Source organism: Ammospiza nelsoni, chromosome 1 (assembly GCF_027579445.1).
Source record: "Ammospiza nelsoni isolate bAmmNel1 chromosome 1, bAmmNel1.pri, whole genome shotgun sequence".
Taxonomy (NCBI): domain Eukaryota; kingdom Metazoa; phylum Chordata; class Aves; order Passeriformes; family Passerellidae; genus Ammospiza; species Ammospiza nelsoni.
In genome coordinates, this window is record NC_080633.1 from 87,213,064 (window position 1) to 87,229,321 (window position 16,258).

Consider the following 16,258-nt stretch of genomic DNA (forward strand, 5'->3'; position numbering starts at 1 on the left):
AGCCCTCACACTCCTCTCAGCCCCACCACTGATGTTTGCCTTTTGGCTCCCTGTACAGAAAATCCTGACCATGATCCCCACTGAGGAGGAAAAGCAGAAGATCCAGGAGGCCCAGCTGGCGAATCCTGATGTCCCCCTGGGCAGCGCTGAGCAGTTCCTCCTCACCCTCTCCTCCATCAGCGAACTCTCCGCCAGGCTCCAGCTCTGGGCCTTCAAGATGGACTATGAGATAGTGGAAAAGGTGAGGAAAAGCACAGGGATGGGTGGAGACTCTTCCGAGGCTTTGCTTAATCTTTCCCTGACCTTGGTATTATACAGACATTTTGAGGAAATGGTAAATGGGTCGCTTTTGTTTCGGTGCCCAAGCAGGAAACAGCTAAACTGATCCTTCATAATCTCTTCTTTCTATAAAAGAAAATTAAGAGATTATGTCTTCCTTCCTTTAATTAGTCACTAATGATGTTGAAACAAAGAAGAGGGCTAAATCTCTGCCACATCTTCTCCAGATGTTGTTATTCAGGAAATTACTTCAGAGCAATGAGAATTTTTCTTTCATATAGATTGAGTGAGGACTACTGTATTCAGTCTTATATCATCAGAGTATTGATCTTTCTTACATCCATTTGAACTAAGGAAAACACCATCCATTAAAGTTTTTATGTTTATAGCTCTCAAAATTCTAAATAAAAGACAATTCAGCTCAGTCACACACAGTTGTTGCCACCTTCTCCGTGGCTTGCATTCATTCAAAGAACACTATAATTGGGGCGTCTGTCAAGAATGATGAATCATGGGCACAAATTTTAAAAAAGTGGATAAAATTTTCATGCATAGGTGAGACAGAATGAAGCTGTGTTTCAGGAGATTTCAGGTACTTGCTGCCTTTCATAAGGTTTTCAGAAATCTCTGCACAGGAGCTTCCTTTTGGCTGCACTTGTGGTGCATACCCCTGGCATTGCAACTAAAGTAGCTCTCTCCTCTACATATTCCTTTTGTATCTGTGCACATAGGTGTGTATTGAAAAAATCAGTATAACTGTGTGATATGGATTCTAAAAAGTGAAACGTGAAAAAAGTTTCACATGCTTGTGAAAATTCCTTATGTTTACCTAGAAATGGTTATTTAATGAGTTGTGCAACAGTGGATTGATTTGCAGGTGATACTGTCAAGATTACTCAACATTTATTTAATTTTCTTAGATGTTAGGACATGCAATCACACGAATACCCAGGATTTTTATTGGAATGTTTTAGTATTAGCCAGTTACAATTCTGACTTGTATAGCAAAATACTTGTATCTGGCATGAATACTTCTTTGCCAGTTTGTTCTGTTTTGTTTTGGGTTTTTTTCACTCTGGTACAGCTATTTATTCTGCTTTGAAGTTACCACAAGGCTAAATTGTACCTTTCATGGAAGCTGAGTTAGCAGTAGTTACTAATCTCTGCATATACCTAGACTTTCTAGGGTCCTCTCAATCAAAAAGCAACATTTGAAGCACCACTAAATGCTAAAGAAATTCTGAGTTTCCTTTTGCCACAAAGTTAATTTATTGCCAGCTAAAATCCGTGTAGAAGGCATGCTAGTACAAAATGTCTCAAATAGTTAAATTACTCAGAGAAGCAACATCTGTAGGGAAGACAAAACCAACATTTTTGTCCCTGTTTGAAGGTAGATAGGACTAAGCACAGTACCTACCATAAAATGGTAGAGGAAGTAACATGTGATAAGTGTGATAAAGTATGAGGAGCACATGATAAGCCTAGCAGACAAGCATAGATAGGACAGACAGCTTGGGTCTTGGGTGAGGACAAAGAAACAGGATCAGACATCAGGAGTGCAAGGCAGAGTGAGCACCTGGGTCTCCAGTTACAGAGTAAGGTCAGAGTTCCAGGTAATCAGTAAATGTACATGTTATTTGGACTGAAATAAGATACTGTGATATTCAGTTTTTAAAAAATGAAGTAATTTGCATTAGTGATTATGATGATAAAAGAGACCCTTGAGCTGCTAACATTCTTCTATTCTTGAAACTATGTTTTTGTAGATCTATCTGCAAAAGGTCAAACCCTTCATGAAAAGTAGGTCCCAAAATCACTTAGCTCCACAGCTTTGCCTTTCTTTTTTTGTCCGGCATTTGCTTGATCTTTTCTTTTTTAATCTTATCTTGTATTAAGGAAAATTCATAGCAGTTCAGAATGCACTCATATTATTTATCAAGTCACACATTCATTTTCTGTAAGATATGAGTGCTATTATTTCCATGAGGCTGGGAGTTTTAGATGGTCCCTGTTACCAACAGTGTGAAACACCTGAGTTATTGGTAAGACCGGGGTTCTCATACATGAGACTCTTCTGCTAACCTGCCAAGAACAGAGCTCTGCCTAAGTAGGTTTTAGCTTCATCTCTGACAACCTGAAAGAAAATAATGTTAATTGTTCAAGAAATGGGTTAAGTGATACCTTGTTTATGTTCATTAAAAACTTTTCAGGCATAATAAGAGAAATCATCTTTCTTAGCTTGAATTTAATTAACTGAAGCAAGTAGGGGTACATTTGTAGGAAGCATCCTCAGCCTGTGTGGAGTTGAACTGGATGAATAAATAATCACTCTTTGCTCTCTCTAAAAAATTTAAATTAAAGAAAAATGAATGAATGTTAACTTAAATGCTTACTGAAGGTCATTAGTTGAACAATAATTTCCCTCTCCTTTCTTTTGGTATCCTAGTTTAGATGCACAGACAGAAGTAGTTAAAAAAATTGCACTGTGTTGCTATTCATTCCTCATATGGAATTACTTATGATGCAGATATTGTCAAATTCTGTTATCTCAAAGGGGCTGTAAAGGTCTTAAAAAGGAATAGAAACTTTGATTTTTTTTTTTTAATTAAGATCACTGCAGGCAAATATATCCTTTTTGCTGACTACTAAAAGGTCACAAAATTAATAAAAGCAGGTGCAGAAATTAAAAAAGTACAATGAGTTGAGTACATTTGTACATGTCCATCAAACATTGGATCAGGCATTATAAGATGTCTTTCAGACAGAAGTTCTGGACCAGTCCTCAAATTTCATTCAAACCTAATTTTTAATTGAAAAATAAAAATGTGATATCCAAGGATATGAGGTAGCTCTGCCTTATCTATCTGCCCTCTTTAGGTGGAAGGTAAGTTTTATAGGAAACAAGAGTGGATAAATTTGAAAAAATCATAAATTTGTCTCATTGTTCAGTATGTTGCACACTTTTTTATTGTTCTTTAATCCTCCAATAAAAAAAGAAATAAAGAATAATTACAAATGTGAACTATATGCAAAAAAGTCTAAGATTAGATAACTTGTCTAAATAGCTCAATGAAGGGCTCAGTATGGCCTGGTTTGGAAGCCTCGTATGCCTCCTTCTTATTTACCTGGAGAATGTTTTAAATTAGTCTTTTAGCAATGCTTTTTTGGCAGGTTGAAAATTGATTTAAATGAAATAGTTCAGAAGCCCATGTTTACCACAGATTCAGAGCAAATTGAATCATCCCATAATGCAACAAAACAAACTAAATCAACACTGAATTTAAAGCAACTCAAAGAATACTGTGCAGCAGTATCATTTTCATTCACTTTGATAATGTCTTGGATTATTTAGCACCTCTCCTCTGATGTATAAACTACTTAGCTCACTATCTCATCTCTTTTTCAAGAGAAAAATTTTTCTGTAGGGACTAGAAATATATTTCATTCATCTTGTATTGTAAACTATCACTACAGCTGTTGAAGAAACCATTGTGTGTCTCCAAGAAAGTGAAATTCTCAATTACTTTGCCTTTTGGTCTAAAATAGCAGCTTAATTTTGGCTTCTTGGCTCATAAAGAGTATAACAATATGGGAAATTGGGAAAAAAGTCTCCCTGCCCATGGCATAGGGGTAGGAACTAGATGATCCTCAAGTCTTTTCCAAAACAAACCATTCTATGATTCTGTGAAAGGAATGCTGCTCACGGATGTTAAAATGGCATTTGAAGATAGGAACAATGTGAACTGTTAGTGTGCATACAAAGTAAATAACCCTGGGCCTCACACAGAGACATAGCAATAAGTTCTGTCAACTCAATTACCCTCACTCTCTTCCTTTGAACTCTCTGGTGCAGTTCACTTCCTGAGGTAATGGAACAGAATTTATGATTTCAAGCCATACCAGTATGCACATCTATACTCAGATAACATGTGAAGATGAAAGATGCATTAAATTAAAATATTGAAATGAGACTATTTTTAAAGATTTATGTTTACAGCAGATTTTTTTTTCAGTTTTAAATTCTCATAAGCACAAAACCATATCTAAAACACAAAAATAGCTATCATTTGAAGAAAGCTGTAGGGTCAAGCTACAAATTTTAAGTCAGTAAGGTTTCTAACTTTTTAAATTTGTTGTTCAAAGATTAGAAAAAATACTTTTAAGAAGCCTTTTTTATAAGTTGGGGCTTGGGCATGTTCATGGATTTAACTGAAATGCAGCAGCATTCTCCAGTATGGAATCACAGGATAGTCCCAGGACAAGTAAGGCAGTTGCATACATAAAGGAACAACAGTAGGAAAATATTTTATGTACTTTTTTTGCTGTCCTTGTATGTGATTTATTAGCTGGAACATGGAAGAAAGCCAGCACACATGGCCGTTTTACACTCTGCAAGACACCAGTTCAGGAACTTTTTGCAGTAATTAATCTAAACCATAGAATTAAAAACTAACCTTCACTTTCTTGTTTCTGTTCCTATGGTAGGAAGTTGCAGAACCACTGCTAGACCTGAAGGAGGGAATGGACCAACTGGAGCACAATAAAACTTTGGGATTTATCCTTTCTACTCTGCTAGCCATTGGGAACTTTCTGAATGGAACCAATGTAAGCCTGATGTCCCAGAATTTCCTCTCTAGCTTTTTTCCTTCAAAAAAACAAAAGTCAAAACCATTGTGAAAATTGTAACCCGCTATTTATTTTGTACCAGAAAAGTAATTTAGGGAATATAATGTGCTTTTTTTTCTGTGTTAGAGTGTTTTGTATTGTGTCTTACCTCTTTCAGCATAATCTGAAGGAAAGTGGAGCTAAGCACTGTTCTAGTGTAACTCCCTTAAGTGTACTATTGATGCTTTGCATTCAAAGTGAGAGAACTGTGTCGTGGGTCATTTCACTGCAGATGGATTGATTTTAGGCCTAGTCTTCAGCAAGTTAAAAATTAATAAAAGCAATGAGTTTCCTCTCCTGTAGGATTCTTCTTCTTTCCCCTCTGCCCCTTATTGCTCATCATTTTTGTCTACCAATCTGCATGGGAAGGAGTAAGCATTTTTATTTTTAATGTCTTTTTTTAAATATCTTTATTTTTAATGTCCTTTTTTTACATTACAGGCCAAAGCTTTTGAGTTGAGCTACCTCGAGAAGGTTCCAGAAGTCAAGGACACAGTGCACAAACAGTCTCTCCTGCACCACGTCTGCACTATGGTGGTAGAAAAGTTCCCAGACAGCACTGATCTTTATTCAGAGATCGGGGCCATCACTAGGTCAGCCAAGGTATGTCCAGTAGGTAAATACATCTACATGTAAATTTTTATAACACCTCTTTGAAGTGAAATATTTAAGGTTTTATTATATTCTCTTCTTTGATTTTTTGATCCTCCCTGGTTGCAGCACTATTTACAACTGTGTGTTCATTTTGTCATTTGCACTGAGTTTCAAAGATGCCAGTACTCTCTCTCCTGAACTTTATTTGCGTCTGTCACAAGGTTCCTTCATCAGAGCACTCTTAGGCAGCCATTGGTTGTGACAGCCATGTTAATATTATGTACATTATTAATGTATATTACTATTAGGAACTATTTTCAAGTTAAAACTTTCACCAGTATCTTCAGGTTCATTTATTCTGTGGCTTGGGGGAATCTCTTTTATAAGGCAGATGCCTGATTGTATTTTAAATCCAATGGAAGGAATTAATTTTTTACTAATAAAATGTGTCTCTAGAATTAAAGAGTCCTTGAAATACTTGGTTTAACTCACAGAATCACAGAATTGGTGGGGTTGAATAGGACCTCAGCATATGACTTAGTACAACCCCTGCTAAAGCAGTTTCACCTAAAGCAGGTTGCAGAAGAAAAGTCCAGGTGAGTTTTGAGCATCTCCAGAGGATCTCTTGAGATCTCCATACGAGCTAGGGAACATAAATAGAAATAAAGGAATCTTGTCAAAAAATGGTAATTCCCTGGTTAATGTATAGGTCTGGTCAATGGCTCAGTATGGTATGGAGATTATAACTGCTGTGACCAGCATCATAGAAACACTGTAAACTCACTCTTGAATCTCTCAGAGTGTGAAATTTCATGAATAACCCTTAAAAATAGTACAATGCTTGATGAATGGAGTAAACATGGGAGATAGCAAACATAAAAATTCTCTTTAGGAGTCAAGTCTCATGGAAATGGTAATAATTACAGCAGATAATTATAGTGTCCTTCTAGTCCAGTGTCTTGATTCAGACAGTGGCCAATACCAGCTGCTTGACAGAAGAGCACAAGAACTTTCTAAGGGAATGAAAGATTTCTCCTAGAAAAATGTTATTTCGTGAGCCATAATTCTCATTATGTGCATCAAATAGAGGGAGGATTTATTTTCCAAAGGCCACCTTATTTGGATATTGGGAGAGGAGCTGGAGAGTGTCAGGGCAAACAACTCTGCCCCCACAACCCAGGACATCTGTATAATACAATACATTTTTTTTTTTAAACTGCAAAAATGAAATCTTATTTTGGCTCCTAGTGCAGTTCTTGCAACAATGAATTCATAATCTATTTTTTCTGCTGTTCAATTTGCCGGTTTCAGGAATTACTGTCTGAATATACTGAACAATAAAAATATTTTTTCTTTCTAATTAACAGAGTAACTTAGGTTGGAAAGGATCTCTGAAGGTTATATGATCCATCACCCTTTTCAGTGCAAGACCAGATTAAACTAGGCTGCTCAGATCCGTGTCTTAAATGATCCTTTTATATTGTTTGTTTATGAGACCATTTCCACACTTTTCCTTCATCTTACTTTTTTGGAATGTGTTAAACAAAAGTACAGCATTCCAGCCTCTCCTTATCACTGTCAAATCTTACTGTGTTTGTCCATTCTGCTACTTTTTGTTAGATGTTCTGAGGTTTTCTCTGTGTTCTTTGACTGCTGGTACCCTTTGGACACCCATTGTCCCAGGGCAGTTCCCAAGGAGAGCCAGGCAGTGTCCTGAGCTGACAGAGCATTCAGAACTCCCAATGGAGTTGGATAGTGCCGTGCACTCTGTACTTCATTGCAGTCTACAGCAGTGACCATGATCTGCTGAAGAGGATTTACTGCTTATCTCTCAAACCCCTAATAATCTTCAGTCAGGACTAATCTGAATAATTTCCTGCCATCTGTGGATTTTACCTTCTGGATGTGCTTCCTTATTTCCAGATAATTTTGAATATTAGTATGATACAAAGCACAAACCATGAGATGCCTGCTCTTAGCCCTGTCAACGAAGGAGAATAAATGTGTATTCCTTCTTTTCTTTTGCTCTCTTAACCTCACAATTCACAGGTGGCCTCCCATGAGTCCCTTGAAAAGATTTTGAAATTTTATTTTCTTTACTTAGTCTTATCAATTTCCTATTTTATAAACATTCAGAATGTAGTGGTGGTTTTTATGTATTAAGTTTCCTGTCACTCATCCTTTCAGCCAAGTTACCAGATACAGTAACAAAACCTTGACCACTGCACAAACTTTGCTGCTTTTCTAGGGACAGGTAAAACTTCTACTATCCTTTTATTCTCTCAGTTACCAAGTATAGTTTCATACATATTCATGTTCATTTTAGCCAGTGCCTCAATTTCTTTATTTTAATTGATGACATAATTACTGTATTTTACTTGTTTAGTTCTTTGTAAGATATCATCTCTCTCCAACATGTATTTCTGCTAGTAAGGTTTCAAACCTCACTATCAGTTCACATCTCTTAAAAATATAATACAGAAAAAGGAAAGGAGCACCAGAGTAGTTTTTTCCCCAACATCCTCTGTGGTGAAGCTGGATGAAAAGAAGTAATCTTGCTTCCCTTCTCTGATTTTTGTCTTCCTCAGTTTCTTTTCTCCCCAGTGATCCAGGACCTCCTACATATTTTTATTTTTTTTTTTAACCATAAAGGAATTTGTTGCTTTTGTTTTATATCGTTAAATATTTTTTGTTTAGATTCCATCTCTTTTCTCCTGGTTTTCCTCTTGTACAGCCTATGTTTAGGCTCTGGTTTATTGCCTTCAGTGAGTTTGGAAGACTTTAACAGTCTCATGTTTGGAAGATTTTAACTTTCTGTTGTGTTTTTTGTTTTAATTTGCGTGATTCTTACTTTTTTAGCATTTAGGTGTATTGGTTTCTCATTTCCTGCTTCTTCTCTTTGCCGAGAAGTTATTTCCCTTTTTTCTTAGATTGGGATCAAGTTAATCACTAAGAAGAAAAATTACCACAAAAGAGAAGAGCCTTTGTTTTCCAAAATTCTCACCACCATGTATGGTATTCTCCCAAGTGGTTCTTCTATTTTTCAATCATAGAAAGTGGAAGAAAGCTTAACCTACTCCTGTCACTAAAAAAAAAAAAATTTAGGTCTAAGAGCGTGCAAAATTGAGCACAGTTTTTCAGTCTGTGGTTTGCTGATCCAGTGGCCCTGCCCAAAGCAGACGAAAATCCAGAAAGGCCAGACAAAATCACATTAAGAGAAATTATAGCCTTAACCTTCCCCGTGTTGCCCAAGGTCTCCCTCCTTGGGATGTTCCTGCATGTGTTAAACCACTGATGGATTACTGTAACAAGCTCTATTCCCACTTGATCATAGCTGCCACAAATCAGAGAGTTAGGATGTGGAAGCCATCCAAGCTGCCCTCTTCAAGGGAATGTTCACAGACAAGGCAAAATCTTGGTTTAGGAAAGCTGACAGGAAAGGACAACTAATATATCACTGTGTATTAGGCTGTGTTTTGAGCTCTGTTTTGCCTACAAAGATCTTTCAGAAACCACAAAGGCTAAACAATTTCCATCCTGTAGATAAACAGAGATGCCCCTTCCCCTGAAATGCGCATCATATAAGAATTTCCTGAGCATTAGTTTGTGAAAAAACCCAAAATCATAAAGAAAACAGACTCCCCCACCAAAAAGGAGCTAGAAAGACCAGAAACAAAATGGTATAGTTATTGCAAAACTTGCAGCTCTTTACTGAAGGACTAGCATCATAAGTAGCACCAAAAAAACACACAAGTGAAAAAATTAGAGAAAAAATACAATTCTAGATTAAAAAAAAGCATCTATAAAGTCATGCACAGCACTGATTATTTAGTATCACATGATTAAAATCACTTGCCTTTTTTATTTTCTTTGTATTTTAAGTTTTTGTTTTTCACTGAAGTTATACCAAAACTGATGTACCTAATACTGAAGCAGACCCTCAGATTTCTGCAGTTAAGATCGAGTGTTGTTCCTAGAAATTTACTTAAGAAGTGATTGCCTCAACCCCAATTCTCCTCTGTTAGTGAATAAAAAATGCGTCCATATTAAAAATGTTCATCTTCTCTCTCTTACCCATAAATACTTCCCCTGTGCACCTGAAAACTGGCCAGCTCTATAGATAAACTATAAATGTAATTTTCTTCCCCTGATTTTAATTGACTTACAAGATGTCAAACTTCTGTTTGGTTTTTTACCCCTGCAGCAAGACATTTGGGCACAGGACACTCACAGCTACTAAGCAGTAGAGGAGCAGGCAGCTTTTAAAAGTAAGAAATAGGAAATGTGAGCAACACAGGAGGAGACAAGGATTGCTAATAGGAAAAAACTTAGGATGAGCCTAAGGCATACAGAGAGGAGAAGGAAGCCTGCAAGTAGCCTGCCCTCCAAGGACCTTAGCAGGGAGGCATAAGGAGGCAGGAGCTAGTTGGCTGGAACAGAAGTGATATCTGACATGCTGTAGCTTCTGATACAGTGGAAAGCAGAGAAAGGATTTAAAAAACTATTTTTAAAAAGTAGGGAAAATCATGTTGCCTCCTGTATTCTTTCACTGCGGTTTCTCATGTCTCGCTTGACAGAAAGTATTTGTGTGCAGTTATCATTCAAGTATGTTTTCCCTACATTATTTCAAACAAAAATAAATGCCAAAAGTCAAATTATTTTCCATGGAAAAAAAGTCCAGGAATGCAAGGTTTCTTGCAGTCATTCCTTGTGATGCCAGCAGCTGCCTCAGATCGTGGCATGGGCTAGCAGGAGCAGAGGTGAAAGCAGAGCAGGGAGAGGCAGATCCTGTTGGCTGCAGAGCATACTGGGGCAAGGGGTAAGGAGTTTCCATGGCAAATGAGACTTTGAGGTTTTGTTTCAAAGACAGCAGATGAAGTTTAGCACATGTGCCTGATGGCACTGTGGTGTTTCAATAATATTCCAGGTGATATGACTGCAGGAATTGTTGCAGGTGACATAACACTGTCTGAAGGGACCTATGTCACCACTGTCTGGTATGGCTCTCCTTTGTCCCAGACTGTGGGAACTGCCATACAGCATCTGCAAAAAGATCCCATGTAGTTAGGATATTGTTCAATGAAGCAAAATGCAGTGGAGATGTGTGTACAATTGGGCAGACTCATCTGGCCATACCTCAGTAAGCACCTCTGCCATCTCTGTCCTGTAATTTTTCATTAGTGGGTTGATTCAGGTGCTCTCATTTCCAAAATCATTTTCACAGAATGCCACTTCTTACCCAGGAATTAGAAATGTCTGAGCAGAACCTTCTTTATATATTGCTTGCTGAAGAGAACTGGCATCTATCTTGGTTAAAATGCATGCCCACAGTGTGCAAGTCAGACTAACAAGGGTCTTGGGATAATTCTTGTGACACTTGGTGAAGGAAACCACTCTGGAAATATTAGAGGAGACAGAGTTTTGAACATATGCCACAGAAGGTCGCTGCTCTCAGATGACAGTGTGTTTGCAAGGAGCAATTCTCAGAATTTCCTTTGGCACTGAACCAACTCAGGAAAAGAGGAAGATTTCATGTTCCCTGCCAGAACGCATCCCTGTAATAATGTGAGAATGAACGGTCTGACCCTAAATTATAAACAGCTCAGACTAGACTGTGGTCTGCTGCAGAAACTATCTTGAACTTTGAAAAGAGAAAGCTTGTGTGTGGTTATGTATATCTTTCTATGAGGTACAATAAAATAGTTGTCATTTTATTGTGCATTTAAGACAACGTGTCATTCTGAAAGCATCAATCTTCTCTTAAATGCACCTTGTGACTAAGAAGAAAATGCAGAAATCCACATCTTCCATAGAAAATAACTGGATTTTATATGTTCACCACTAAAAGAAACAAGCTATACCAATAAACAATACAGTATCAAACAATAGAAATCTTATGCAAGCATGCTGAGAGTATGTAATAAATTATTCACTGGCCTTCAGAACAAAACTTTAGATACAGTGATTTTGAAAATAAGTCTTTCATCAGTTTCCATTAATTTCCTCGTTTTGGGGTTTTTGCTTCAATCCACTTGTGACATCTTTGACCCTGTTGAAGAGATGAATGTTAACACAGGAGGCAGGAAACGTGAGTGTATTTAGGTGCAGCATCTTTGACTTTAGGATGGTTTTGTATTTGCGGTGGGGGAGCTTAGCCCAAAGACTAGAGGAGATTTAGCTGGAAAAGGAAACGTGTTTGTAAAGCACATTCCAAGTAAGGGAAAGCTGAAGAAAAATTACCTCTTATCTCACAGTGGCTGCAGTTGTTTGCAGTGCATGGCAGTGCATACCTGGAGTTGTATATGCTGCCCTGGGGAATATATAGTGGAAGGCACTTCAGGTTTGAACTACTGCATTTAATTCCCAAAGCAGCCATTCCTCTCTCTCCCCAAAAATAATAAAGCGTACAATTCCTGTGTTGCCATGAGGTATTTGTGGCCACACAGAGGAATAACATCCCAACCCAAAGACCTGAAAGGCTCCCTGATCCATGTCCTGCCTGAATGATTAGAGCATGGTGTAGTATTTCATGAATGAGAAAGTTTTAAACTTTTATACATGGCATGTGATATTGGATGGAGTTGAACTTGAAAAAAATATGCCTTGTAAGGACCAATGTTCAGGGAACCAGAACAAGCAGGGAAGTAAATGCTGAGCCATTTGATGGTGGTGGCAGTTTTTGAGTCAGGTGAAAAACAGTGAGAACAGAAGCTGTTTGTTCTGGTATGTTTGTTTGTAGGTCTGTCACGAGGTACTGAATTCTCAGCCCAGTGGAATGAGAAACTTGGTGGAATTCTTTTTATTTTTGTTGTTTATGGGAAGGTCATTGCTTCTATGGTAGCAGGCAGTAAATAATGGTATAAAGTGATTAAAGCGAGTGCTGCTGTTTCTGGCATGTGGTTGGAAGGTTTTATTCTTTGTTCTGAGTCATTTTATTTTTTGTTTCTGAGTGAAAAACATGGTTGTGTTAAATTGAAAAATAGACTTTTGATTCTAAAGTTGCCCATTAGTGAGTTTAGGGCATTGGTTTGCTGAGGCTTACCCCGAGGGGCTTTTTTTCACATAAACTGACTTTTACATCCTGTTTGCATATACTGTCTGGTTACTCCCCTCTGATCAAACAGTGTCTATAAGGCACTTCTCAGAAAACTGAACAGTGGGCCTAGCAAGAGATTTCACAGATACCAATAGTTCTGAATATTTTTTAGCTAGTGTGATTGTGAACAGAGAGGAGCGTGGCCAGAGAAATGAGGAACATATCAAATATGTCCCAGAACCATTTAGAAAGTTGCTGTTTTTAAATTAGTTTACAAATTAAAATAAACATTTCATAGTATTTGAAAGAAAGGACTTTCCTATTTTGCATAACACCTTAAGACCACTCATTCTTTTTCCCACAGAAAAGAACATGTATTAATTTAAAAAAATTTAGCAGAAGGTAACTATTCAGGCAGCAAGCTGCATGTCTTGCACATATATCTGTTGAGGAAGAAGAAGAATGTATGTTTCCACCTTCCTCCAAATCCTCGGGCCTGGTACAATATCTGTACACTACTGTCCAGCAAGAAAGCTGTACTGACTATTTCAGATTACTGCTTCCTTTTAGTCAGTGGAGCATAGTTATAAAATAATGCCACAGCAGTTCTTGTCCGAGTGCCTCCTATGCTGAGCTCTCCTGGAGCTACAGCTCACCTGAGTTCCTTCTTAGTTCCAGCATGACCATCCACATGCACGCAAGAATTGGTGCATCTTTCATTTCAAGAAAGAAAGAACAGAGAGGATTCATATTTCTCTACTATTACGCATCATTACTTCCTTTTACTTCCTTTAGTGAAGTGTTGGAATTAAGCACATAAATCAGAAGGTATAATCCATGCTCCCTTAGCAATGCTGTGTGAACTGGTAAAGAGGTAGTATGGTATTACAAATGCTTTTTAATGTTTTCTTTATGCATAACATATTGAATAATTGCCATTATTACCCCACACAAGTTTTTTTTCTCCTTATCATATGAACATGTTTTGGGGTCTCTTGTAATTGGGATTTCTCATCACTCTTACTGGTACATTTGTATATAATATCCTGAGCAGAGCCACAGACCTGGAGCAGACTGAAATGTAATGGATTCTGTGTCTACACACAAAATTGGCACTGATGAAAAAGCATTTCTTAAAGTCTCAGGTGGGGTACTTGATTGAATCCAAGAAAAACTGGAACTTTAATATTTCACATGTGGATGTTTTTCTGCAAATATATTCCTTTCTGTCCACAAGCAAGTGACCAAACACTGGAGAGCTGGCAAACAGAGATTCCATGGAGGTTTGGCACATTCTTTCAGGCGCTGTACAGTTTGCCTTTGGCGAATACACCGGTACATTATCCTGTACTGGAGTTCCTACTTTACTCCTTTACTCCTCCAGGACTCTACAGCTCCTGCTCGAGCACACCTGTGCTCCACAGAGGTTTATTTCAGGAGAGTTCAGGTGGTGTTCTTCTTACTGCAGTCTCCTTAGGACTTCCATAGAGGACTGAATTTTTGTTTGTGCTCAAAAAACTCATGAGTGTCCCATAGCTCAACCTACCAGCCCCCATCCCTGCTGGAACTTCCCACTCCTGTGATTGTGCTGACTTGCTGACTGTTGGCAGATTTCAAGGGGCCAGGAATTCCCCACATTCCCCCCAGATTTGTTGTTCTCCAAAGATGTTTCTTGAACCCCTACAGGCCTGAAGCTCAGACCTTTTTTGATAGATTAAAGTAAAACTCATTCTGCCATTAAATGTCATGAGTTTAAATTTCTCAGCTACAGCGGCTGAGATGCTTCCTCACCCAGGTTGGATAATTCTTACTGAGAAGACCTAAACCTTGTCTTTTTTTTCCTTAACAGAAATGCTAGTATTTTTCTCCATGTGTGTTTTAGATACACCATCTGTGGAGAACTGCAATGTGTTTATCATCAACAGTGAAAATACTGACCTGGAAAGGACTTTTTTTTTCTTTTCAACATATGCATTGATATGGATATAAGGAAAGCAAATACCCCACAGCTGCTCCGCCTGCAGGGCTTTTCTGAATAGCAGAGTGGATCAAAGGATGTTTCTATTTCCTTGGGAAGAGGAAAAATTCATCACTTTATAAATCACAGCATAAACAAATCAAATCAATACCAGGAGCTTTTTAATAATAATGCATTTCTTATGGCTATTCTCAGTAAAGGTCTCAGCAGTGGATGCTGCACACAGCTAAGAAGAATGAAATAAAACCTACCCCTGACACCAGTTTTCATTTAGCATTAAGGAATTAACTGGAGTATGAGACTGGAACATCCCAAGCACTGATGTGTTTAGAATCTGAGAACTAAGTCTGTACTTTATAGCTTCAGTTCATCTGAACTGTGAAGTGGTATTATAAAATCGTTTTTCCTGTCTCCAGAATTCCAGAACATGGGTAGTTTTATTTTTCTCATCTGTTGTGTGCTGTGGCTGGGTCATTGATGCACTTTGTTGAGTTGTTAGCAACACGTCCTGAGTGTCTCCTGTAAGAGTATCATGATTTGAACACCTTTTTTGGTTGATGAATAAGGGAGAAGCTCTCCCTCACCTTCTGTGGAATGTGTTGGCCTCTATCCTGATGAATGTTACTGTAAGGTGCAATCATTTATTTTAACTGTGTTGAGAGACTTTCAGAGTCGTTATATGATCCCGTTACAAGCCAGTAAATTGGGATTGTATATCAAGGGATGAAAGTTAGTGCTGAGATCACTAAATAACACATACTTTCAATAGAGCTTTAAAAAATTCTGGCCCATGAATTTTGTGATTAGAACTAGATCATCTATTAACAAGTCAGTGCATGACTAGGGAATAGATCCAAGTACTTCCTAAAATGGAGAATGCTTGGCAAGGTACAACAGAGAGCAGTAAACAGGGTACAAAAAGCTTTGAGTAGTAGAGAAAAGGATTAAGAAAAAGAGAAAGTTTTGTATTACCTCAGAAAGAACTGAGTCATGCAGTTGCTTGGTGCAAACATGAAGTTATTAGGAAGGGAAAAAACACATCACAACTTTTTTTTTGTCCCGTCTTTAGATGTTAGGCCTCCAAGAATAAAACCAAATATATGTGTATGGGTATTTCTTTGTTTTCAGTTTTTCTTTACTAGCATTACATGCCTAGACATAGTGTGATAGAGAAAGCTATTTTTTATTGTTTACTAATAATTAATAATGTCATGCTGCTACTACCTTGACTCTTTCATATACACAGATTGCATTGCTTGGATATCCAGGTATACAACTGCAGTGTTTTCACTTCAAGTGTTACCTTTTCTTTTCCTTTATCTTTTTCCAGGTTGACTTTGAACAACTCCAGGAAAACTTGTGTCAGATGGAAAGACGGTGCAAAGCATCATGGGATCACCTTAAGGCTATAGCAAAGCATGAAATGAAGCCAAGTCTAAAGCAAAAAATGTCTGAGTTCCTTAAAGACTGTGCAGAAAGAATCATAATCCTGAAGATTGTTCATAGAAGAATAATTAACAGGTACAGAATTCTATTGGTGACAGCAATACCTAGATAGTAAATGACTTGATAAAATTATAAGTTATGACATCATAAATATATGTATTTTGTAAGTGTTTAATGCCCATTCCTGCAGGGAATGTTGCTGAGTTGTGTGTGGTGCATATTTTGTTATAGTCTCCATTTAAGAAACACCCCCACTCCAG

General features: G+C 37.7%; 1 protein-coding gene across 4 annotated transcripts in view; it reads left to right on the forward strand.

Annotated features, from left to right (window-relative positions):
• Nucleotides 1-16,258, forward strand: part of FHOD3 (formin homology 2 domain containing 3) — a 376,449-nt gene that overhangs the window by 327,634 nt on the left and 32,557 nt on the right. For all 4 annotated transcript variants that reach the window (XM_059470757.1, XM_059470747.1, XM_059470732.1 and 1 more), the window contains exons 21-24: nt 59-241; nt 4,765-4,884; nt 5,386-5,547; nt 15,883-16,073. In XM_059470757.1, coding sequence (XP_059326740.1) covers nt 59-241; nt 4,765-4,884; nt 5,386-5,547; nt 15,883-16,073 — 656 coding nt within the window. The remainder of the gene's footprint in view (nt 1-58; nt 242-4,764; nt 4,885-5,385; nt 5,548-15,882; nt 16,074-16,258) is intronic.